Source organism: Gymnoscopelus braueri, assembly GCF_963280865.1.
Source record: "Gymnoscopelus braueri genome assembly, chromosome: 9".
NCBI lineage: Eukaryota > Metazoa > Chordata > Actinopteri > Myctophiformes > Myctophidae > Gymnoscopelus > Gymnoscopelus braueri.
Window position 1 is genome coordinate 26,662,078 of NC_137610.1, and position 24,959 is coordinate 26,687,036.

The following is a 24,959-nucleotide window of genomic DNA, read 5'->3' on the forward strand; positions in this document are numbered from 1 at the left end:
GTGACTAAATAATAACTACATTGGATCCATTGGAAGATTTGGAACACAGGTTATTTTTCCCATTTCCTAAAACATAACACTTTTGGACATACAAGGTTTCCATCTGACAGCGACAATTATGTTCTTAAAAGCTCCTGGGTTTTTTGTGCTCTGCAAAATAGCATTAGTCACCAGCTGTATCACTGTGTCACAGTCATTTTGTTTTATTGCTGGATATAATAATGGTTGTTGTGCAGGCGTATATTTATATGTGTACTAATGCTCATGCTCGGCATTTATCGTGAGCGCACTAAGACAAATTCCTGGCAACCTCACTTGGAAAATAAATTACTGAGTCCCTAGAACAGAAGGCAAGTGTCAAGTATTACACAATAATAAGCATCACAATGGGAGTGATTGGGACACAATTACAGCGGTGTGCTGTCATCTTATTGTGAACATCATCATGATAAGTTGTGTCACTGACCCTGAATGAGATGGGAGATAGGTTGAACACTTAATTAGCAATACAATTACATGCATATTGTGACTCCTAATGGAAGTTTATGGATATTAATGAAGGCAAACACACACAGAATAATAAAACGACAAATAAGATAGAAGCTAAGGGCAGTCATTACCATGACTGAATTATTCCAAACATGTCCCTTCAGTAGCCTATCAAACTGCATCAAATGTGTGACAAAACCCGAGATGAAACGTCTGTGTATTAATTCAAACAGAAATATTTTATGAGGAATGCCATATCGCTGCTGTCAGGCAGAAACCTTGTATCTCAATGTTTCAACCTTTTATGTCTAAATTAATGCCCCACTCCAAGTAGCCGATCTACTGGTGAAAGTGGTTGAAGTGTGTCTGTGGATTTTATAAATATTTAACCGATGAAAAGTAACTACTGTGACTAAATAATAGCTACACTAGATCCACTTGAACACAGGTTGTTTTTGGCATTTCCTGGAAAGTAACGCTTTTGGACAGGTTATCCAACACTGCTGTTGGAGGAGTAATGTTTTGAAGAAAAGGGAGATAGGTTGAATGGTTAATTAGCAACTTAATTACATGCTAGTTGTGACTCCTAATAGACGGCACACACACCCACAATGATAACTGATCCACTCTGTTACTCAAATAAGATGGAGGCTAAGGCAGTCATTACCGTGACTGAATTATTCCAAACAATATCATACTCCATCTAATGCATGACAAACCTGAGATGAAATATCTGTGTATTAAGTGTAAGGGATATTTTTTGGTTGAAACTAAAAGCTGTTTGTTAAATGGTTACATTCTGATAGTAACCATTGCTATAAAGTGTTAATTTGTTCAGTAACAGGGGTCTCCCCATCTTTACAGCTCTAATAAACAGAAAATAAATGTTCAGGTGGGTTGCCAATTTCAGCCAATCAGGAGTGATTACCTATTTATCAGCTATCAAGTTCCTTTTTCCAGTTCCAATTTTGTCTTGCTCATTTCTTTCTGTCATCGTCTCCAATTTCACTTGTTTCTCCTGTATCCTGTATGAGTTCTCTCTCCTGATTGGATCAAATTGGTATCCCGTCCTGAAAATGTATTTTCTGTTTACTAAAGAGCTGGAGAGACAGGGAGAGCCCTATGACTGAAAACACTCTATACTATAGCAATGATTGCTATCAGAATATAGAACTCCACTTATTTGAACAAAAACATATATACTGAACCTTTAATTAATATGCCTCCAGTGGGACAGAAGCGTGTAGCACTGTATATTTCACAAACATCTGCACGGTCTGTGACTTAGTTACCTCTTGCCAAGGTGTCTCACTGCTCTGGTGTTTGTGCAGGAGTAATATCTGAGCTGCTTGCTGGACTGAATGAAAGACGGAGACTTGTGGGACCTGCATGTGGTTCTCCCGTCTTGGTCTTCGCAGTCCTTCAGGACCATACTGTACATTTCATGAACTCCACTTCATTGAACGACTGGAACTCTCTATCTGTGACTTTATGGTGCAGAACACTGCAGCTGTTCACTCTAGAAAATAGTCTAAAATGTTCACTTTGGCTCCTAATGTGTTTTTGTTAAAAATTGTGCTGGTGTTAAAACTGTTCAAACCACTAAGGTAATTTGTCAACGTGTGTTTCATGTCAGCCTTGTTAGGAAGAGAAAATGAATACATGATGAGATGGGGAAACGTCACTCACAGTGGTTATGCTCATTGAAAATGAATCATGCCAGGATACTTGAACTCAATACATCACTGCTGGACCCCTTCACTGTGGGGGGTGGGTGTATGGTTTGATTGGTTTCCCATATTTTGGAAACCTAGCCTGTAGGTGCACAAGATGATGAAAACATGCATGACTTCATAGCGAATCAAGAGAAGACAATATACAGCAAAACTGACGAGACGAGTCAAAGGAACAAAACGAGGAGTGGTGTGGTGACCAGCATGCAGCCGTGTGCTCTGGCTTGTTTTATTGATATCCTAGATTACATTTCCCATAGGATGGAACTGAATTGTGACAGACAACCATAAAATTAGGTTGGAGTCGTGCTTAGCTTATAGTTATTTGCCTTTCTCTAGCATCTATTTGGCTCGGGTGATCCTGTGGACAATTATTCCTCCTCCTCTGCACCGACGACTCACAAAACTAATAATGAAGGACAAACAAGAGTTCTGTGTGTCAACTCCCCAGCTGGGATCAGATCTCATATGAAATCCCTGCCACTGTCAAACAGAGGCTCCAGCGGGGCTCCGGGTTTGCTTGTGTCCTGCCTATGGAAGTTGAGATGCCACATTTCTCATGACATCTGTTTACTTAAAGCTCGTTCTATTTCCCCACTTAGGATGGATGGAGGAGGAGGAGGAGAAGGTAGGCAACTGAAAGGATGAAGAGGAGGATGCATAGGAGGATGGAAGAGGTGGGTGGATGAAGATTACCTGTTTACACTGGAGTCTCTGCCAGCTTTCTGCGCTCACTCCGCCACAGGAGTCCCCATTAGCCGGTGTCTCTCCCGGAGCGCTGTCTGAGTGACTGAGGAGGCTGCTGGCTGCTGCCGGGGTTTGACGGGCTGAGATGCTGCTGCTTGGACTGAGCAGAGACTCAGGCATCCCAGCTTCAGGTCCTAACAGAAGACAACCCCCAGGAAACAGTCAGTCAGTGCAGTAAAAGTAGCAATACCACAATGTAGAAATACTCTGTTACAAGTAAGAGGCCCGTATTCAAAATTTCACTTGCGTAATCGTACAAAATACTGGCATCAAAATATTAAAAAATAAATAAAATAAATTGCAGACCTACAAACTCACAACACATCTCAACACGTTGTGATATTACATATCGTTGCTGTCGGGCATAAACCTTGTATCTCCATATTTTCACTTTTTGAGTTTTTTTGTAAATTAATGCCCTGCTTGATCATACTACGGCTTCACACAGAAGCATCAAAAGTAGCAGATCTACAAGCTATAAATGCAGATCTGCTACTTTTGCTATTTTGGAATTTGAATCCTGAAAAGTGTCCATCCGACAGAGACGATGTGTTATATTACGTGTTTTTGCTACTTTTGAAAGATCTTGAATGTGAAAGTGAAAGTGGTTAAGTCGGTCTGTATGGTTTTATGAATATTTAACCAATGAAAAGTAGGCTATTAACAAGAGCTTGTGTTTTTGCTTGTGTTTTTGCTACTTCTGTGTGACACTGTAGTATGACAATGTAGGGCATTAATTTATGAAACTTAAACTTAAACTTAAAAAGTTGAAACATTTTAATACAGGATTTCTGCCTAACAGCATTGCAATGTTTATATTCAAGCTCATAAAGTCTCGGCTTTGATGGAAAAGTTAAACATTAAATGTGCTGTACATGTTCGGAAAATCTAATTCTCAAAATGAAAATGGACTATTTTATTTAGATTTGGTGAAACAAATGTGTACAATAGACTCCCAACACTAATTAAGGGCTATATTGTAAAACTGCCAAAATTAAAGGCACCAACTTCAATTGATTTCGTACTCATGCAAAATCTTTTCTTTTTTCGTATCCCGTCTATAATCTTTTTATGTAATTTGACAGCATCTTATCTGAAGACAAATCAGTCCAGTCTCTCAGATGCTCTGGATCAGTAAAGCAGTGGTTCTCAAACTTTTTCATGTCGTGGACTCCAAAATAAATATGTCGTCAATTTGGCCACGGACCCCCAACTGAAAATATTTTATGCCAGGGACCCCCATACAAGATTTGCGTTGTAAAACTTTTTCAAAAATATTTCACATTTCACATGAAAATAGCCTATCTACAAGCTCACAGCGAGATGTTGTGAGCTTGTAGGTTTAAAGTGGTTTAACAGATTTTGATGCTATAGCGACCAATTTTGCTGGGGACCCCCTGGAACCCTCTCAAAGAACCCTGGGAGTCCCTGGACCCCACAAGCGACAGCTAGATCCATGCTGTAGCTTTGTCCTGTAACTAATTACTTTTACTTTTGTCCTGTACCTAATTACTTTACTCTCACATGCTGTGTATCAAATACAACATCCGTACATGAAAGAATCATTCACACTCCCATGTCTGAACTTTTCTTGCAAGTAATAGAAAATATGACATAATTATATTACATTCTATTGAAGAAAACTGGCTTAAAGATACAACTCACAATATCCAAATGAGTACAGATATAACCAACCAAGTAAGAACTGGTAATCGTCGCTGTCGGGTAGACATTTTGTATGTCCAAAACTATCAACTACTTTTCAGAAAATGGAAAAAATAAGCTGTATTGCAATAGATCCACTGTAAAAGAAAACAAAACACACACAGACACAAGTAACCACTTTCACTTTAAAAAATTTAAAATAACAATAATAGCAGATCTACAAGTATAAAATAGGTCTTAAGTGGTGAACATACGTTTTGTAATAATAATCTAAATTACAAGTAACTTGTAAATAAAGTTTTTAAATAATTGTAAAGTAGTAAAAAGTTGAACATTTGCCTCTGAGATGTGGAGTAGAAGTATATAATAAAGTATTGAAACATTTTACTTCAATACTTAGCTTGTAGACTGGCTATTTTTGCTACTTTTGTGTGACATTGTAATTTGATTAAGTAAGGCATTAAGTTACAGAGAAAAAAAACACATAAACAGTTGTAACATGGAGATACAAGCTTTCTGCCCGACAGCAGCATTATGTAAATAGTAAAGACTGGTTATGCAATAATGAAGAAATAACAACTTTCTAAGAATAAAGACTAGTAATATTACAGCACCATTCAGTATATAAAAGACAATATTAAAGGTATGTATACGTACCGTTGTGTAGAAGAGTGTGTGTGTGAGGCAGCCAGGCAGTGTAGATGTACACAGTTTGCTCACAGAGGATGAGAATCCACTGACACAGAGTCTACCTGAGAGGGAGGAGTCAGCCTATCTGTCAGTTAACCAGTGCTGTAAGAAGTACTTTACTTAAGTAAAAGTAGGAATAGTAACATAATGTAGAAATACAAGTAAAAGGCCTGTATTCATTGCATGCATCACTCAGAGCCCGTGTAGAGAATTTGGCCACCATCGCCCGTATTGATGAAATATCATTGGATCTTCACAGCCCCAATAAAGGACCCTTTACAATTGATATGACTTATTAGTCATTTTTAGCCACCATTATTATCATCATCCTTTAAAGCTTTTTTTTTTTTTTTGCTTCTTTATTCTTCTACTTAAAGCATGAGTCCAGAATTGTGATTGCCATTATGAAATTATCCGATACTAAAAAATGATATTTAATACAGTAGGCAAAATAACAGATAGAATTAGCAGGTGAGATTAAAGAAAGGAAACACTAAATATAATTTTGCTTTTTTTAATGAACTATCATATCAGCAAAAATCCCAAAGGAGGACTTAAAAAAACCCAAAATGACTCATAAGTTAACACAGACTTTATTGAATCTCTGTCATAATTAACAGAAGGCCGTTTGTCCGTTCCTTTGGGGAAAAATACAAACATAGTCCCTTTATTTAGATGTGCTAGGCGTGCTCTGTGTGTGTGTGTGTGTGTGTGTGTGTGTGTGTGTGTGTGTGTGTGTGTGTGTGTGTGTGTGTGTGTGTGTGTGTGTGTGTGTGTGTGTGTGTGTGTGTGTGTGTGTGTGTGTGTGTGTGTGTGTGTGTGTGTGTGTGTGTGTGTGTGTGTGTGTGTGTGTGTCCTTCAAAAACTAAATTAAGTACAATGATATAGCTGAATATGAACAACAAAAAATACTTCTTCAGTTGTCTATCAAAGCGTTATCAAAGAGCTATTTACAGAAGTGCTCATCTTCTCTTATTTGAAGAGGATGTCATTGTATCTAATTAAAAACAAATTAAACTAACCTATCTATAGTATTAAAGGCATGGACAAAAAGCCTAAACTGTGTGCATAGACCACATTACCCTGCTTCAAATGACTGCTTCAAATGAGGAGACAGTTGTTGTTTTGTCTTTGTACAGCATATAGTATATCGTCGTCTCTGCCGGGTGGAAACCTCACATGTCCAAAACTGTTACTTTTCAGGATTAAAATTATATAATTATACAATAAAAGCAAAAGTAACAGATCTACACGCTCGAAGCGTGTCGCTTCTCGCCGCTTTTCAAGTTTGTGGATCTGCTACTTTTGAAACTTTCCTTTCTGTCCTGTCCTGTGCTTCAATTTGATTTACATTCTGAAGCACACTGATATCACATGATATTCTTTACAGCAGTTTAACTGTGTGCGCGCATTTGTGCGTGTGTGTTTGGTGCTTGGCCTTTGGTTTGACTGTGTTGTACCGTATAGAAGGTGCTCTACAATGTACAATAATGTGTGTGATGACAGCAACTATAGATCAGAGCAGGACAGACCAGGCCTCCAAAGCTGACAGCAATTCCACAATCCTTACTGTACACCCTACCCACACATCTGTAGGACATCAAGTTTATGTAATAAATATTAAGTCAAAGCTTTGTATTCAGATAGTAATCATTGCTATAGAGTGTTTGTTCAGTAACAGGGGTCTCTCCAGCTCTTTAGTAAACTGAAAATACATTTTCAGATGGGACACCAATTTCATCCAATCAGGAGAGAGAACCCGTTTCAGCTTAGTTTTAATAGTTCCCTTTCCAATTTTGTCTGCTCTTTTTTTTTCTTTCTTGAAGCAAATTGGTATCCTGACCTGAAAAAAAAAGGAAATCTGTTTACTAAAGAGCTGGAGAGACCCCTGTTACTGAACAAACACTCCAAACACAGCAATGATTGCTATGGGAATGTAGTGCTATATACAGTAACACTATAATCACCTCCCCTCATACTCTCCTATGGATTAGTTGATTTTAAAATGTATGTATTGTCGTGACCTAATTTCTTTTTTACAAAAACAAAAGGGGTGCATGATTTACTCTTCGATCATTATATTGATTGCTTTGTTGTTTTTAAACATTCAGTATGCCTCTGTGTTGACATTCTGCAATTCCATGATTCTTCTTCCATCCTTGTTGTGACCCTTATCATTAGGAAATAAATCAAACAAGAAATAACACGACATATCTTATTTTTACACCACAAATTACAAAACAATACAGGATGCAAAGACAAAACATTAACAGTAGGCTACAGATGACTGTTTCTGGTGAAGGAAGATACATAGTAGTTTGACATTGATATGATTAAGCAGACATTTACCTTTTAAAGCCTTCTGTTCACTGCTATAAAAGTGGTGGAAAGTAACTAAGTATATGTTCTGTACTTACTGGTATGTACAATTTTGAGGTATATTTAATTTATTTGAGTATTCATTTTCTTTCAATACTTTATACTTCTACTCCACTACATTTGACAGATACAGTTATTAGTTACTTTGTAGATTTTGATAATTTTTCAAAACATATTAACCAATTAAGCCCTATTGTATACTTTGGCTAATCGAAAATAGACAATCTACAAGCTCACATCTGCTATTTAAAAAATATATATTTCTGAATATTTTTTGTACTTTCAATTTGGTACTGTAAGTATATTTTGATGCCATATTATTGCACTTTTACTCAAGTACAATTTGAATACAGGACTTTTACTTGTAACAGAGTATTATTACATTGTGGTATTGCTACTTTTACTTAAGTTATCAGAGTAGTTCTTCCACCACTGTATAAAACAGTGGAGGGACAGGCTCAAGACTAGCAAGATTCTATTGAAGGTTTTTTGTGACTCTCTGCCCCCTAGTGGATCATTTTTACCTATCCTTCTCTTGTACTGTGAAATAAAGCTATAATACAATATAGTTAGCTAAAAATATAAAGATACAGGACATTTTTTGACAGTACTCCTACAGATTTTGTCCAAACAACACACAAATCGGTACACAGTATCTCTATAGCCATTAAACCAAACGGGTCTTTCAGATTTTTAATTCCATTCTGATTGGCTAAGATTGGCTTTCAAAGTTTACAGGAGTGCTCCGTTTTGAACAAAATACCTCAAAATCATTAACACTTCAGATGTCTGTGAAAGTTTGCAAGCACATTCCCTCTAGGCCCAGGAAGAAATGTCACTTGAACATTTTAAAATCAGCCTCATGGTGGCGCTACAACAGGCAGATTCGTATTTTTTGTTGTGCTGCTTGGAGCCTATTGTATACGCAAAGTGACAAATAAAACCCTTCTTCTTGATTCTTGATAGTTAAATATTTACATTAGTTTCTTAGCAGGATACAGCACAATAAAAGGCAGTCCTCACCATTATCATTCTTCAGAGATCAGGGTTGAAATAAATAGTTGACATTATAAAGCGAAGGTTTCAGTGTGTCTTTGAAGGTTTGCGTCACACTCCCACTCCCAGGCAGATAGGTTTGCTGCAGGGGTGTAAAGAACATGCTGTCATGTGAATCCTTCACGGGTCGGAGGCGCTGAGGGTCATACATGTGCCAGTTATGCAGGCTGGGGTGCCATCTCCCAACTATAGCTCTATCATGTGAGTCTGGGAACCTCTGGGGAGGACAGTCACTTCTCCAGCAGCCAGGACAATCTTCCCAGCACTCCCTGTTTAACCTCCAAGGCTGAGAGCACGCTTCTATCCAGTTCACAGACTTGTTCTGACAAGCCCAAGGTTCAGGGCGCTGTGTTTTCACCGGGCCTAAAGTCACAGGTCCGTTCAGACAGAAAATACTGAGCAGGCATTTCGGCTGCATCCAAGCTGCACAGCCATACACCTCTCTCTCAGTATATTGCCTGTCAAAATTATTACATAATCGTATGAGCACAATGATTTGAGCCAAGCACAATTATTTTTGCATAATCGTCAGAATCTTTTCCCATCCCATAAAATCATCTTTTGAAACTTTTTCATACATTTTCATAATCAGATCTGCAAGTTCTCTATCAGGCTATTTTTTACCTATTTCTGACAGAAATGTGAAAGTATACAATAGTATATGGTATATGTTTTGGCCATAGTTAGTACATTGTTTATTTAGATTATTGGTACCGGTCATTATCAGCCATTTATTTATATTTTTCATTAAGGCTTTGTACATTTATTATTCTGCATTTACAGTATTTTTACAAAGCCTAAAAGGCGAACTTAAAATCATATTTTCTCATTTTCAATGCCAAAAACACAAATCATTTATTGCAATTATTTGTATGACAATGGGCATAATTTTAAATGTTTATGATTTCCAGTTCAAATCGGTTGCTGAGCCAATCAAACGAAGCTATGGACAGTAAACATGTGTGCCATCTTCTGAAAACTTGGGACTACAGTTATATACGGTATATAGTATATCGTTGCTGTCGGGCAGATACCTCTTATCTCCATATTGTGTTTTTTTTTCCAATTAAATTAATGACCTACTTGATCATACAGCGTCACACAAAAGTATCAGATCCGCAAGCGCGAAATACGGCGTGAAGCGACACGTTTTGAGCTTGTAGATCTGCTACTTTTGCTATTTTTGAATTTGAATCATGAACAGTAACAGTTTTGGACATAATGAGGTTCCCACCCGACAGAGACGATATACGGTATCTACGGTACATACAGAGCCTATTAATCGTCAATAAAAATGTCATGATGGTGACAGTCCTTACCTCTCTCTCCATATCCTGGCTCTCCTCCTCCTGCACTGTCTGAAGTTCCCGCGTTGAAAGTCACCCAGGTGACACGGGTGAATGCCCCAGTAATGGCCCCTCCCATCCTCGCAGTGGCCCACCTTCACGAAGCACTCGTTGACGGAGAGGTTGTGGCGGACGCTGTTCCTCCAGGCTCCCTGACCCCGGCCGCTGAGGTAGGGGAAGCGCTCCTCCATCAGCCGGTAGATGGACCTGAGGTTGAGCCTCTGGGAGGGCGAGGACAGGAGTACTTTGGCTATCAGGCCAATGTAGGAGAGCGAAGGTTTTGGAAAGCGATGACTGTCATCACACAAGGTCCTGTCTGGAAAGCTGGGCTGAGGCACTTCTTCTGTGTGGGCGTTCTTCTTGCCACTGTCTGACATCGCTACGTTCTTCTATCCCTGGAGAAATAATAGATACAAGTTTGTGTTTTCACTCTCAGCTTTTCCTTGGTCAGAATCAGCTTTATTACATCAGAAGTTTGTAGTTTAAATGGAAAGGGAAGAGGAATGGAGATAGAAAGGAGAGCTAGGAAAACAGGATAGAAAACAGGCCAGATAAGCAAAAAGTAAAGCAGCGTATATGGTCGGTAAGTACAGTAACAGTTATGTACTGTACCTCGTGCACTCTGGATCTTGATAATTCCTCTGAAAAATTTACAGGTTCCTTTAAACACTGCCTTTTATGTAGGTCCTACCTCTTTTTCCGTTTTTTATTTGTTGTACTAGAGCTTCATTATCCAAAATGCCAGCACTGTACAGTTAAGAATATGCATTTGCTTGAGAGCTACGCTTGCCTTCAGAGATCTATACATGTTACTATTAGGAGTGAAAGAAGTTGTCAAAGTTTGTCGTTTTATACTGCTCCCATTCATGCTATGGGAGGGCTAACCATTCTTCAGTTAAGACACAGTACTGTTCATACAAAAAGTATTTTATTTGCTCAACAAGATTCCAGCTTAAGCCTTTCATGCCACAGCCTCAGAGGTGGAAGGTAAACACTGGTGCAACAGCAGCACAAGCCAATTGTATTAACCGTAGAACTGTAACCGTGAACTGTGTAATTCTTGGTCACTGTAGACAACTTGATAAGGCATAAGCTCAAAGAGATTACAGGAATGAGCTTGTGTGGATGTGTTATTTGCTTTTCTCTGTGACTTTATCACAGTGGCGTAAAGAAGTAAGTACATTTACTCAAGCACTCTGTATAATTTCAAGGTACAGTAGCCTACTTTCACTTTACTTGAGGATTTCCATTTCTTGATTCTTCATACTTTATACATCTCAGAGGCAAATATTATGTTTTACTCTACCACAATGATCAATTATTAGCTCTAGTTACTATAGTTACTATAGATTACTATAGATTATTAATAATTAACAAAAATATTAAGCAAAAAATCTTCTACACTTTTAAGTACCTTTAAGTCCACAGCAGTCATCATTGTAAGCTTGTAGATCACATTTTTTTAAAGTACGGTTGACGTCAAATTATTGATCACTAAAATAGTGGCTAATGATCAATAAGTATAATCCAATGAGTATTTTTTCTTCTGCTACTTTAAGTATATATTGTTTTTAGGCTAATACTTTTGCACATTGACTTAGGTAAGATTTTGAATGCAGGACTTTTACTTGTAACTAAGTATTTTTACATTGTGGTATTGTTACTTAAATCTGAGTACTTCCTCCACCACTGAGCTTATGTGGATTTTGTTATTTGCTTTTCTCTGTGACTTTATCAAGTGTTATTCTGTAAATGTATCGGTATTACACAATCACACTTTGTGCTGTCAGGTGTTGGCCAACAATAAAATGTTGGTGGACCTGAAAGTTACACAGAACTTGGACCTTAAAGACGGGGTGCCATGATTTTCAGTGATCCCCCCCCCCCTAAAACATAATCATCAGGTATTATGGTTATACTAGGAGGAAGCTTTTTTTCAAAAAAAGTGTACAGAAAGTGTTAAAATTATGTTTTATGTGGACACGCCTCCAGTTCATTAAGTAAACCTGGTTCTCACCTTAGCACCTCCTCCACCACCTTAGCACCACCCACTGTCCTAGTCCCTCCTCCTCCTCATGCCTACACCTGCTGTGTTATGATAATGAGGGGGAGGGCAAAAGAAACATACAAACAAAGCTCACTATTGCCATGACAGCCATAAAGTACTAGCTGAATAAATAGTCTTACTCTCTAGGGAGAACCGAGGCCCAAAAGAGAAAAAGATTAGCTTAGAAAGACAACTTACTTAGAACATTTTTAGTTTCGGCTGTATTCTTGAAACAGTATGATGACTTCATACATTATAGAACTAACACACAGAAAATGCCATTGTAAAATTACAATGACATTTTCTTCAGTGTTCCACTGAGCTTAGAGACTTCTGCACATAGTTAACAGTAAGTCCTTTCTGGCCTATTTATAGTGTTGGCCCCAGCTACAATGTGCTCTGTAACTCGACTCCATCTGCTCAGTCACAGCTTGTTGAATGTCAGTTGCCAGCAACAGGGACACTGCAATTTGTCTCCTCACTCTCTTACAGGGAGCCCAATGGAGATCGTGGTAGAACCGAGGCCCTTCCCCGGGCCATGGAACCTCTTGGGGGTCCCGGTCCCGGACATCCACTCCATTATAGACGTGGAAGATGATGAAGGAGAAGAAGTGGTCATCAGGATCAGACCTAAATCCTCTCCACTCCCGCGGAGAAGGAGTGGAGATCTCTCTGATGGTGACTCAGAGCCCGAGACCCCGCCGTCCCGCTCCAGAAGGGTGTCCTTCGCGGACGCCAAGGGCCTCAGTTTGGTGCGTGTTAAGGAGTTTGACAAGTGGGACATACCTAACCTTCCCGGCTTTGCCTCACTGGACGGTGAAATCAAAGATCCGGAGGAATTCTACGTGTCTGCTCCGTTCTCCCTGCCGTTGTCTTCCGAGGAGGTGGCCACGAGAGTTCAGGAACAGAAGATGGGGCTGGAGACCGTCGAGTTCATCCCTGGGACCACGACACTACGAGGGGTGATCCGTGTGCTCAACCTGTCCTTTGATAAGACGGTGTACGTACGTACCACCTTGGACGCCTGGGCCAGCCACTTTGACCTACTGGCTGAGTATGTCCCAGGCTCCAGTGACGGGGTCACTGACTGTTTTGTGTTTAAGCTGACCCTGGTTCCGCCGTTCGAGGAGCACGGGGCCAGAGTGGAATTTTGTCTGCGGTACGAGACTTCTGTGGGAGCCTTCTGGGACAATAACAGAGATAAGAACTATGTGCTGTTCTGTCACCAGAAAGCTAAAGAAACCAAGGAGGAAGTCCCGCAACAACACGTATGCAAGAAAAGCTGTCTCAAGACCATCAGGTGAGGAGCAGTGGGTTTGATTGATTGATTGATCAAAGACTTTATTCGTATGAAATGTAATCAGCACGTGGTGCAGTCAGACATTAAGGGTTAAGGCTTAAAGGATAACACAAAAACGTCCTGGGGAGTAAGTATCAGATGCTTTACTTACTGTATGTGAAAGTAGCAATACCACAATGTAGAAATACTCTGTTAAGTAAAAAGTACAAAAGTATTGACACAAAAATATACTATTATATACTAATATACTAAGTAAAGGTCCTCATTATGAATGGCACATTTCATCCTAATGCATTATAATGTACTTATAATGCTTCATAACACTTATAATTATGCATAACAACACTTTATAACTATTAAGGTAGTTATAATGTGCTGTTTCACTGAGCTTATACTGCATTATGATCAGCACTTATAATACGTTATAAACACTGTTATCTTGTCATACATGATTATAAACATTTATAACGAGTGTTATAATGCCTTATAAGTGCATTATAATGTTGTTTGTGTGTTTGTGTCAAATGCTGAAGCTAAATACATTTGTTTCAGAGATTTGTGAATTGATTATAGCTATGTGAATGACATAAGTTGCATATCGTAGAAACCTTGTATCTCCATAATTTTGACTCTCCATAATGTTTTCTTTTTTGTAAACTAATGGCCCACTTCATCATGCAAGAGTGTCACACAAAATTAGTGAAAATAGCAGGTCTACAAGCTGTTGAACTACAGTATAATCTATCAATTGATCATTTCACAGTCACATCTTTACCACTGGGGAAGATGACTCATCGCTGGAAAACTCATCATTGGGTGACTATTTCTTTGAACAATTAAGTAGTAAAATATATCAGTCAATCTGTGATTACATGATAAATAATGAGAAACACCTCCATCTTTATTCTCCAGGTGTATCAACGCATGATGCAGTCACGTCCAGTGTAACAGCTCAGCAAAGCTCTGATTCTCTGTCAGGAAGTTTGGAAGAAAGTCGTCAAAAATTACTAGTGAGTAATACCTCACAGTATGGTTAATTCCTTCAGCTGTGGTGTCTTAACCATATTTTTGCCATTCATTCATTCAGTAACATTGAGCTTGACTTTTTGACATGTCCTTTGTCACTTTGAGAGGATTTCATGCCTCCACATGTTTTTTTTTCTTTCATTGAGATATACAGTATAATTTAGACCAGTGTTTCCCAAGCTGGGGTCCGGGCTCCCCTGGGGGCGCGCCAAAGATCAAGGCCTGAGGCCGTGTCTAACTCCCACATGTCACGTCATCGTGAAGCACACTAATAACATTGTTTTAAAATATTTTCTGTGAAAAGATTTGGCTTAGAGGGAAATATTATAGGGTACCTAGCATAGAGCCCTGGAGGACCCCGGTCAACTAAGTATATAGGATTTAAGTGGTTAAGTGTTTTGAGAGCGTCGGTGATATTGGTCATTGCATATAATCCTACGGATTGCGGTGGCACCTGTCAGCAGGGAGTGTTGGGCAGGAGGAGTAGGACGAAGGTTCTACGTCCTCACTGGCAGGTGAGTCAGTAGTTTACAACAACATTGACAACACAGAAATCAATTGGCACAATGACTAAATTGGGGAGAAAAAGGGGTGAAGAATTATACAAATAATTCATTAAAAAAAAACTTTTTGAGAGACATCATGAGGTTATAGTATATACTGTATGTCAATAATGGAAAGAGATATATAAAAACACTGTCGTGTTTTGAGGAATGGGATCCTATCGAAGTAAGAATTGACAAAGAACTCACATTTAGAAAAAGGCTGCTATGCTATGCTACTTTACCATTCTAATGCCAATACAAACTTGGTACAAAAGGCCCAGTGTAGCGGACATGCTTCTAATGCTATCCGCATTTGGATGCCAGACATACGGGTTTAGCCCTATATACAAGTGCAAGTACTGTAAGTATCAATCCGTCCTGATGTGATAAGCCTCACCCATCTCGTACCCCAGGTTAAAATGAACTGCAGTTATAAATTAGAAGTTACTGTATTTTATAACAATTTCGATCTGTTTATAAAGTCACAGTTACAATATTTGCCCTTGATTTGGGCCTTAACAGTTTACAGTTTAGGCATTTAGCAGACGCTCTTAATCCAGAGCGATTTACAGTAAGCAAGGACACAAGATAATACATCATAATACATCATAATACACATAATACGTCAAATGCTTAAAAATAGTAATCTAATAATAAAGTAATACATAAGTAAACCAATAATCTAATAATAACTACATACGTAAACCAAGGACCTATCATCAGCCTACATTGAACCTATATACACACTATAGGATGCCAGGTCAACAATGACCTGGCATCTGTCTACATAACATGCTAAGTTACATTTTAGCCTTTGCATAATCTTGCAAGGTCGTCAAGGCTAGGGCAAGTGCTACGGGCTGAGGTGGAGTCTGAAGAGGTGAGTTTTCAGATTACGGCACTCAAACCCTATACTTAGTTGACCGGAGTCCCCCATGGGTCTACACTGGGCCCCCTAATCGTTTACCACTACTCTTCGCCGAAAATAGCCGATCTCGGAACGTTCTACCAGAATGTGGACGCTACGCAGTTAAACTACGTAGAAGCCTTATGGTACTGTACTAGTCTACAGTATGTCCTTGACCTTGTCCATATGAGGTTGCAGGAGGAACAGGAGATTCATCATGCCCTTTCAGAGAGAATCTCACACCAGAGTCATGTGAGGGACCACTGACATGACAAGCGTCACTGACATGTAGTCAAGTCAAATGTATTTATAAACATTTCATCCATCCAGGGATGAAGCGTAGACCAGATGTGCTTTAAAACATACTGTAAGAATGAATTACGATGAAGTGACAGTACCATAGTGTTAAATAAGATAACTGCACACTTAAACTGTAGCAGTTTCATCCTAATGCCACTTGAGAGCAGTTCTTATGAGGTTCTCACATGCAGTGGTGGAAGAAAGTATTCAACCCAGTACTTGAGTAAAAGTATAGATACTCCTCCTGGTCAAATATTACTTAACTACAACTTAAGTGAAAGTTGCTCAGTCAGACTTGTACTGCTGGAGTTAAAGTACTGGAGTACTTGCTTTTAAAAATACTTAAATATTCAAAAGTACAAATTATAAAAAGTTAAATTTATTTTAATACGTATCAATGCATTTTCCCAAAACATTCACAACAAAAACTGTGAAAATAGCCGATCTTCAAGCCCCCTCCTTTCTCTTCTTCTCCCTTTCTGGAAAACAACAACAAAATGATGGAGCACCCACTTCTTAAAAAATAAAATTACTTTTACTTTACTTTATTTGTTTATTTAGACAGGACAGAGCATATTAATGAACGTCACATGAACGTAAATACACCGGATTTAGCAAAGATGCTCATTTTCATCCGCAGTCCTCACACAAAACATAAAATCAGAAAAACATAACATCAGAAAACAGACAAACGGTGAAATACATTTACATAACATTACATAGCCTAAAAATAAACCTAAAATATGATCACAAATGGTTGCAGCTTTGGTTTTCAAGCAACCATCTTTTCACATTGGATTTAAAAGATGGAAATGTAGCACAATCCCTTATATGTAGAGGAAGGCCATTCCATGCTACACAACCCTGTACTGAGAGGACATTTTGACCGAAGGTTGTTTGCCGGTGCGGCACTTCACAATCAGTGAAATCAGTTAAACAGTGCTTAAGTGGTTGATTCATAAAGTATCTTTGTGTACCGGAGTCCCTTCCTAGAAATGTTGTCAAAAGTACAATATTTGTCTTAAGTCATAAGTTTATCAAAAAAAGAAAGAAAACATTTGCTCAAGTAAAGTACAGATACTGAGAAAATGTACTAAAGTACAGTACTCAAGGTACTGTACTTTGTTACTGTACACCACTGGTCACATGCTATGTTTACAGCAGCAGGGTTGGAGGCCAATTAGAGTAGCTTACTGTATACGTAATGTATACGGTACTGATACTGTACCATAGTTCTTATAATAACAATTGCCATGCTAATTAAAATGAATGGGGGGCTATGTTACATACTACAGTATTTAGTCTGGGCATGTTACAGTTTGGGGTTTCAAATGTCACCCTCTCCTAAATGGCAAAGTTGTTGTGTAAGCACATTGACTTGAAACTTTCAGTATTTAGTCTGGGCATGTTATGGTATGGGTTTTCAAATGTCACCCTTTCCTAAATGGCATAGTTATTGTGTAAACATGCTGACTAACTTGTTCCTCTCGTTGACGGACAGGTGGAGAACAGCCGCAACGGCAAACGAAGAAACAGACGGAGGGCGGCGAGACTGGCCCGGGTGAAAGACCACTTTATTCAAAGAGATGCAGAGCCTGGTGACATAGAACATGAAGAATCCCTTCCAGACACAACGCCGACGATACAAGGAGAAAAAACACCAGAAACACATTCAAACGAAACATCAATACAATCGTTTCCAGAGGAGCTCGACAAATATAGCCATTCTGAACCCATTACAGACTCTCTGCCAACATCCAGTAACCCAGATGTCCAATGTAAGACCTCAACAGTACAGGATGACATGTCACACATTGACTCAGAGAAATCTGAGAGCATGGAGTCATTGCAAAACCAGAGACCATCAGAAACCTCAGAACATAGAGGGAAGCTATCTACAGTAAGACAGAATCACATGAACAGTAATAGTAGAGTTATGAGTGACGAATCTCATACAGCAGATAAATCATATAGAACTGTCAGCTCAGCAGAGAGCATCGAAGGCTTTGTGAATCAGGCCACTGGCTTTACGTTTGGAACTGTGGTGGCTCCACTTTATCGTCAGGTGGTGGGGACAGTAGGAGGGGAGAGTCGGAACTTGGCACATATGGGAAATCTGGTGAGGGGACAGGAAAATAAAGGCGTCTCATCCTTTTATACAACTCAGACGTGTCTTCACACAGAAAGAAGAGAACTTGTGAATGAAACTAAAAAATCACACCAAGAATTTGTTTGGTGTGAGGATAATTCAAAGTGGTATCTAAATACCACTCTTAATTATCCTTTCTCCAAAACAATGGAAGCTACTACAAGTGTTTCACCAGATGACAGCAGTGAAGAAATTCCAGGGCACCCCATTGAAACTCTAGAATCACACCAACAATGTATTGGTCCTAAACCTATCTCAGGGAATGTAATGGAACCTCTGGCGACTGCAAATGTTTCAAATGCTGAGGAGTTAAAAATGCACAGCATCCCCAGAGAGAGTTCACATCTACAAGGAAACGATCAGGAGGACATTCTGACCAACGATGTGGAAAACAAGGCTCTTGTCCAAACACAACAAGTGCAACATCCTGAAGACAAACATTCACAAATTAAAACAGTACTAGATTCAACACTTTCAAAGGAAAATACAGATGCAGCCTGTATACAAACCATTTCCTCACAGCCTCAAGTTTCCCAAGTGTCAGACCATTTCAATGGCTGGGTGAACCAACTGACAACCAGTGATAAACCAATAGACCATGAATGTATTCACGAGTCAAAAGAAGATGAAGACATTCATGCCACTGTAACAGCAGGAACACTCAGTATGAATTCTGAACAGGAAAGACCAATGATCTATTTTGAACATTGCAATGGTGACTGCAGAGATGATTCAGCTACAACATCAGCTGAGAATAGCACTACCTGTATTGTGTCTTCGGTTGATACCATCGAGGGACAAGATCTCATGGATATAGCACTTAACTCGTCACTGGTGTCGAAGATGGAGACAAATATGGACAAGAGAAACGAAACAGACGACTCAAGCAAAGAGGAAACAAAAAAGTCACTCGAAAATGTGGACAGTGGAGAGTTAGCTGACCTGATGACAAAAGACATGATGACTACCTATCACTTATACACTGATATAGTTTCTGAGATTACAGACAAAATCGCTGTAGAAGAGAATGCAATTATTATGCCAGGAAAACCAGAATCTACTCCGGTTGCAGATGTAGTCACTAAACCGATGGAGGTCAAAGAGGAAACCGAGGGAAAAAACTGGGAGATGATGGTCGAAGAGGAGGAAGTGGATGTGTTGAGAGACAACGAAGGAAGTGCGAAGACAGGGAACCAGCCAGAAAAAGAGATGGAGGCATTAGGCAAAGAAAAGGACGAACAGAAGCAGGAGCTGTCAGAAGAAAGAGAGTTAAAGAAGGTAGAGTCAGAAGTGACAGAGAGAGAGAGAAAACGTATACAGGAAGAAACGATAGAGGAGATCACAGTTGCAGAGAAGCAGCCGGAAGAGGATGGTGATGTGGAGGAGAATGTGAAAGAGGAAATAATATCTGAGGAACTCATCGTTTGGGAGGAAGGGAGGATCGGAGAGGAGGAGCAGACAGGGGAGGTCTCTGTGGAAGAGGATGTCGGAGGGATGCAGGAGGATGAAGTTATTTGGAGAGGGAAGGATGAAGAAGAGACTGAGGCCGAGAATTTGAAAGAGGAAATAATGTCTGAGGAACTCATCGTTTGGGAGGAAGGGAGGATCGGAGAGGAGGAGCAGACAGGGGAGGTCTCTGTGGAAGAGGATGTCGCAGGGATGCAGGAGGATGAAGTTATTTGGAGAGGGGAGGATGAAGAAGAGACTGAGACCGAAGAGACGGAAGGGGACGTTAACGAGGGAGAGGAAGAGGAAATAAACGTGGAGTGGGAGGAGAAACAGATGAAAGTGAACGGAGAAGATATGGAGGAGGTCATCACAGAGGAAGGAGACGGAGAGATTGTGGTTGGGAAGAGAGACGAGGCGGCAGCTTTAGACCAGAGCTTATCCACACCGATAAATAAAGTGCATGAGGGTGCAAGTGAGAGAGAAGGTGACACAACGGAATACACATGTGGCAAGAATGAAATGCACATCTACACAGAGGGCTACAATCAGAGCGACAGCATTGCGACTGGCCGATCAAAAGCTACGTGTCATTCGGAGAGTGGGAGGGACCATCCTGCCACCACAGACAGAGTGTCACCCGACTTAACGGAAGAACCCAAAAGTGACCAAACGGACGGCGAGGATGGCGCTTCTTCCACGGATTCGCAGTCAGACGATGAGGTGGAGCTGTACATGCACTGTCTGCGGGCCGCACACAAGCAAAGCCTCAGGCCGGCCACGTTGAATCACAGCAAAGAGAAAAGCTTGAGTGCAGGTAAAAGGCCCTCCATTGGGAGAAACAGATCCTTGTCTATGCCGTCTATCAGCGAGTCTATGGACGAAGAGCAGCCCTCTGGCAGTCTTCAAGATGACACAGAAAACACAGAGAGTGAGGAAGCCACGCCAGCACCCACACCTCTACCTGTGACAGGTGGACTGGACGGAAGCGACACTAAGGTTGCGTGGTGGAGAGAGACATTTTCTTGCAGTAATATCTCCAAAGCATTGCTCTACACAAGCCTGACAATGTTTTTTTTCTTTGTGGCATACCACTATAATTTTCTCGCCTATTTCGCTCTGTACTTGCTGTCCATGTTCTGGCTGTACGGGCAGGGAGAAAAACAGCCGGTTAAAAAGCAACATTTTGCTCAACAAAATGTGTTGGACAAAAAGAATAAAGTTAATCTGGAAAATCGGTTTTGAACGGTGGCTTGCAATTATAGATTATTTTCTTACCGATTATTCTATCCATCATCAAATAATCGAGAAGCAATTTTTTTCGATAATTTGTTTTATTTTTTATATATCAACTAATCGACAAGAAAATAATCTAATTGATTTTTTATAATCGACTAAATTGATAGTTCTGATTAACCACTACATGCGATCTTCAAGCTCACAATGAGTCGCATCGCGATGCACGGTGTTAGTTTGTAGATCACACATTTGAGCTATTTTAGACGTATTTGAAAGAAAACTAATCTTTTTTTTCAATATTAATTTAAATCGATTATTTTTTATTAACAATTACATTGATTAGTTCGATCAACTGTTGCACCCCTGGTTGATCCATGCTAATGTCACAAATAGCCTGACTGTCACATGAGGTGACAAAGCACTCACTGAGCGCGTGCCTAAAAACAGGATGTAAGAAGACCCCCGCAGAGCCCTATAATCATGTGGTCATAGGGCCTGGGGTGAAAACAACACTTTATTAATAGAATGACTCACTCTTTATGTTTCTGGACAATAACAGAGTCTAAAAGGAGAGGGATGACCATTGGTTTGAATTATCCAAATCTGACTGTGATGGTATCACTTTTAAACTGGCTCATGTAATATTTGAACAGTGTGGAGTGGTGAGGGGCATTACACATACTGCAGAAGACAATGAATAGAAGACATATCCATATAATACACTGGTTCTCAAAGTGGAGTCCGGGGACCTCCTATTTTTGGGGTTTATCACAACCAGTGATAAACCAATAGACCATGAATGTATTCACGAGCCAAAAGAAGATGAAGACCCCTAGGGACCCCCTATTTTATTTTTCAGCTATTCGGAAATAGCTGATCTGCAAGCTCAGAATGCATCGTATCGTGACACGACGTGAGCTTGTTGAACTGCTATTTTCAAAACAACATAAATCTTGTCTTACGGGGGTCCCAGCACAAAATGTTTTCAAATGGGGGTCCGCAGTCAAATACATACAGTATCAATTTGGGGGTCCTTGACATGAAAACCTTTGAGAACCATTGCGTATGTGATACACTGTATAAGAATGTTAATTCTGTATTTTGAGGCCTTTGTTTGTGTTCACTTTCAACATGTTTAGCGGTAAACAGTTTAGCAATTATTTAGTTAAACCACTGGTTCTCAACCTGTAGCCCGGGGCCCACTGGTGGGCCGTGAGGATATTGCAAATATAAACCAAAAATGCACGCGGCCCACACAACTGACCACGTAGGTCAGATGGGTGGGCTGACGACGCTTTCAGGATTTTCAAGTGGGCCCTGATCCAGAAAAGGTTGAGAACCAGGGTTAGGGTTAGTGCAACAAAAAATATTTTCTCAAGTAAGAGTTACTCAGGCGTGTTCATGCTATTGAGTTTACCTCTATTGTCAGAGTACATATCCATTTCTAGGACTGCAACTATCCACTATCTTAGCGATTATTCTATCGATTACTTTTTCGATTAATCGAATAATCGAGAAGCACGTTTTTTGATCATTTGTTTTGTTTATATATCAACGGATCAATTTGGAATAGATTTCAAATTGATTTTTTTTATAATGGACTAAATTAATGTTTGATTAACCACTTAAGCCTTATGAAATACTTTAAAGTAGGGCTTTAAAACTAGCAAAAATAGCTCATCATGAGCTTGTAGATTTTTTTTAATGGGAAATAAATAAATACATAAAGATTTCCCGCCCAAAATCGATTAATTTTCTTAAAATCGATTATATTTTTTATTAAAATTGATTAAATCGATTAGTTGGATTAACTGTTGCAATCCTATTTCCCTTGTACGCTGTACAGAAAACCTTGTTTAGACAAAGGAGCGAGGTCGGGGACCATTGCTCAAGCTGATCAGTACTACACTGTTTTATATTATATATTATATTATGCAAACTTTGAGACTATTTGTATCAATGCCACCAAAAACTGTTATTTGTTGGAATATTTGTGTGTATTACATTTACTTTGATATGTATCAAATGAGTAAATAGCAGTATCAAGAAAGTATGACGTACTGTGTTATTGAATGTATGTTCATTTTTGGAGTTGGCTTTTATGTGTTCAAGTTGTCTTGATGTTGGTTTCATTAATATAATATCTATAATAACGATGTGCTGTGATTGAATACAAAAGCAACACACTTTAGTATATTAACCACTTACGCCGCTATATAGATCGTGCCATGACAAATACTAGCAAAAATAACAGCTCTACAAGCTCACAACACGTTGCGTTGTGACAGGTGGTAGATTGGCTATATCGTAAGTTTTTACAATTTGGGGGGGAAATCATTTTGAATTGTTTGAACATGTTTTCACATTTTCACTGATACATGCCCAATATAAGAAGCACTTGTGTCTGGGTAGCTCAGTCAGTAGAGAACTCACCTTCGGGCCACAAGTGTTGGGGTTTGATGCTGCATGGCACCGCCAACTCAGTGTAAGAGTATCAAGGCTTGGGTGCAGCAAGTCGTGTGGTAAGTACTGGGAACATATGGCAGGTGTTTTGCTCCACCTCAGCAATCCATCTCCTAAGGGTCTAGCACTGTGTTTCTCAAAGTAGGGTCTGGGGACCCCCAGGGGTCCTTGAGGGGGTCCCCAGCAACATTAGTTAAATATACAGCATAAACATCACTTGGCCCCATAAAATAAATTTTTCCCCATACAAATTAATTTGGGGGTCCTTGACATGAAAATAATTTGAGAACCACTGGTCTAGCGCATTAAAACAGGTTTTAGGTTTCTCCAAAACCTACATGCTTAATATAAGAAAGCAAAGTTGAAAGTGGTTTTAAATGCTTGCAGTGCAAACTCTATGACTGAACAGCTAAAGTTGCATTACACATCAGTTTGCGACAGTCTGTCTATCAGCTCTTTGGACTACAGAAGTGAATGTTATCAGTGGCACGGCAGGTGGGTCATACCCTGAAACTCAACAACACTTCACAAACCTGAATCCTTATCTGATGCTTAGCATGGATTTGGTACAACAATACAGTTTCTATTGTATTTCTGATTTACACTTGCCAGGTTGAATATTTTGAACATGAACCCAACATTCAAACATTCCAGTTTGTGGTGTTTACTTGAGGTATAATGTGGTTTTCAAAGTGAGGTCCACATCCACAAAGTCAATATTTAAACCAGTGGTGAAAAGTATTGAAGAACATTTAATCAAGTACTTTACTCAAGTACTGCTACTGTAAGTATATTTTGATGCCAATAGATTTGTACTTTTACTTAAGCAAAACAATCTTCTTTTGGAGTTTAACTACTGATTTAAACCTGAACAAAACAGGCTTCTTCGTCACCAAATAGTTCCTAGGGATTTTGCTCTCCCCTTCTGTCCCGTGACTTTCTCTGGGAAATAACGACAGGCTGCGATCCAAGAGGAAACTCTTGCCAAATGGAGGACAAACCCTGAGACGTGGCCAAAATGCAGGGACATTTCTGACATGACACTGGCAGCACTGAACAACAACTCCTCCTCTACATGTAGATGTCTCTTCTGACAGCTTGCACTTACCACCTGTTAAGATGACACTGGTGGAGGAAGTAGCCTACTCTCTATGTAACTTTACCTTGTGTTTACATAACAAAACAATAGCCTATACCAGCAGTTAGCAGCCACTGGAGTAGTGTGGTGGTGTTTAACCTACCTAATTTGATTAATTATTAATTATCTATCGGCAAAGTAACAAGTAACTAAACCTACCAAATAATTGTAGTGGATTAGAAAGTGCAATATTTGCCTCTGAGATGTAGGTATAAAGCACTGAAAATAAATGGCAGTATGTCCATTTAATCATTAATGGACATACTCAAGTAAAGTAAAAGTACCACAACACTG

At 39.5% G+C, this 24,959-nt stretch overlaps 3 protein-coding genes across 4 annotated transcripts in view; 1 reads left to right on the forward strand and 2 right to left on the reverse strand.

Moving 5' to 3' along the window:
* pdcd2l (programmed cell death 2-like) overlaps positions 1 to 24,959 on the reverse strand; it is a 104,958-nt gene that overhangs the window by 16,848 nt on the left and 63,151 nt on the right. The window lies entirely within an intron of this gene.
* On the reverse strand, positions 7,792 to 10,788 carry LOC308092589 (forkhead box C1-B-like). Its single transcript, XM_080438589.1, has 3 exons — positions 10,718 to 10,788; positions 10,079 to 10,500; positions 7,792 to 9,217 (listed from the first exon to the last, which is right to left on the reverse strand). Exons 2-3 carry the CDS (start codon positions 10,480 to 10,482, stop codon positions 8,746 to 8,748), a joined length of 876 nt encoding a protein of 291 aa, XP_080294715.1. The 5' UTR covers positions 10,483 to 10,500; positions 10,718 to 10,788; the 3' UTR covers positions 7,792 to 8,745.
* ppp1r3ab (protein phosphatase 1, regulatory subunit 3Ab) lies at positions 10,351 to 23,023 on the forward strand. Of its 2 annotated transcripts, XM_080438588.1 has the most exons (5): positions 10,351 to 10,382; positions 12,645 to 13,452; positions 14,216 to 14,268; positions 14,365 to 14,462; positions 17,732 to 23,023. In XM_080438588.1, exons 2-5 carry the CDS (start codon positions 12,653 to 12,655, stop codon positions 21,068 to 21,070), a joined length of 4,290 nt encoding a protein of 1,429 aa, XP_080294714.1. In that variant the 5' UTR covers positions 10,351 to 10,382; positions 12,645 to 12,652; the 3' UTR covers positions 21,071 to 23,023. The 2 variants fall into 2 exon arrangements, with proteins under 2 accessions (XP_080294714.1, XP_080294713.1); XM_080438587.1 differs by lacking the exon at positions 10,351 to 10,382 and having other exon boundaries at positions 12,429 to 13,452.

What these genes read in the sequence shown, in the direction of transcription:
- LOC308092589 (XM_080438589.1), bottom strand. Translation starts at nt 10,482, where the DNA reads ATGTCAGACAGTGGCAAGAAGAACGCCCACACAGAAGAAGTGCCTCAG. An exon ending in GCCAGGATATGGAGAGAGAG is followed by an intron (nt 9,218 to 10,078) that starts GTAAGGACTGTC and finishes TAATTTTGACAG; the next exon opens with GCAATATACTGAGAGAGAGG.
- ppp1r3ab (XM_080438587.1), top strand. Translation starts at nt 12,545, where the DNA reads ATGTGCTCTGTAACTCGACTCCATCTGCTCAGTCACAGCTTGTTGAAT. An exon ending in AGCTGTCTCAAGACCATCAG is followed by an intron (nt 13,453 to 14,215) that starts GTGAGGAGCAGT and finishes ATCATTTCACAG; the next exon opens with TCACATCTTTACCACTGGGG. An exon ending in GCTGGAAAACTCATCATTGG is followed by an intron (nt 14,269 to 14,364) that starts GTGACTATTTCT and finishes TTTATTCTCCAG; the next exon opens with GTGTATCAACGCATGATGCA.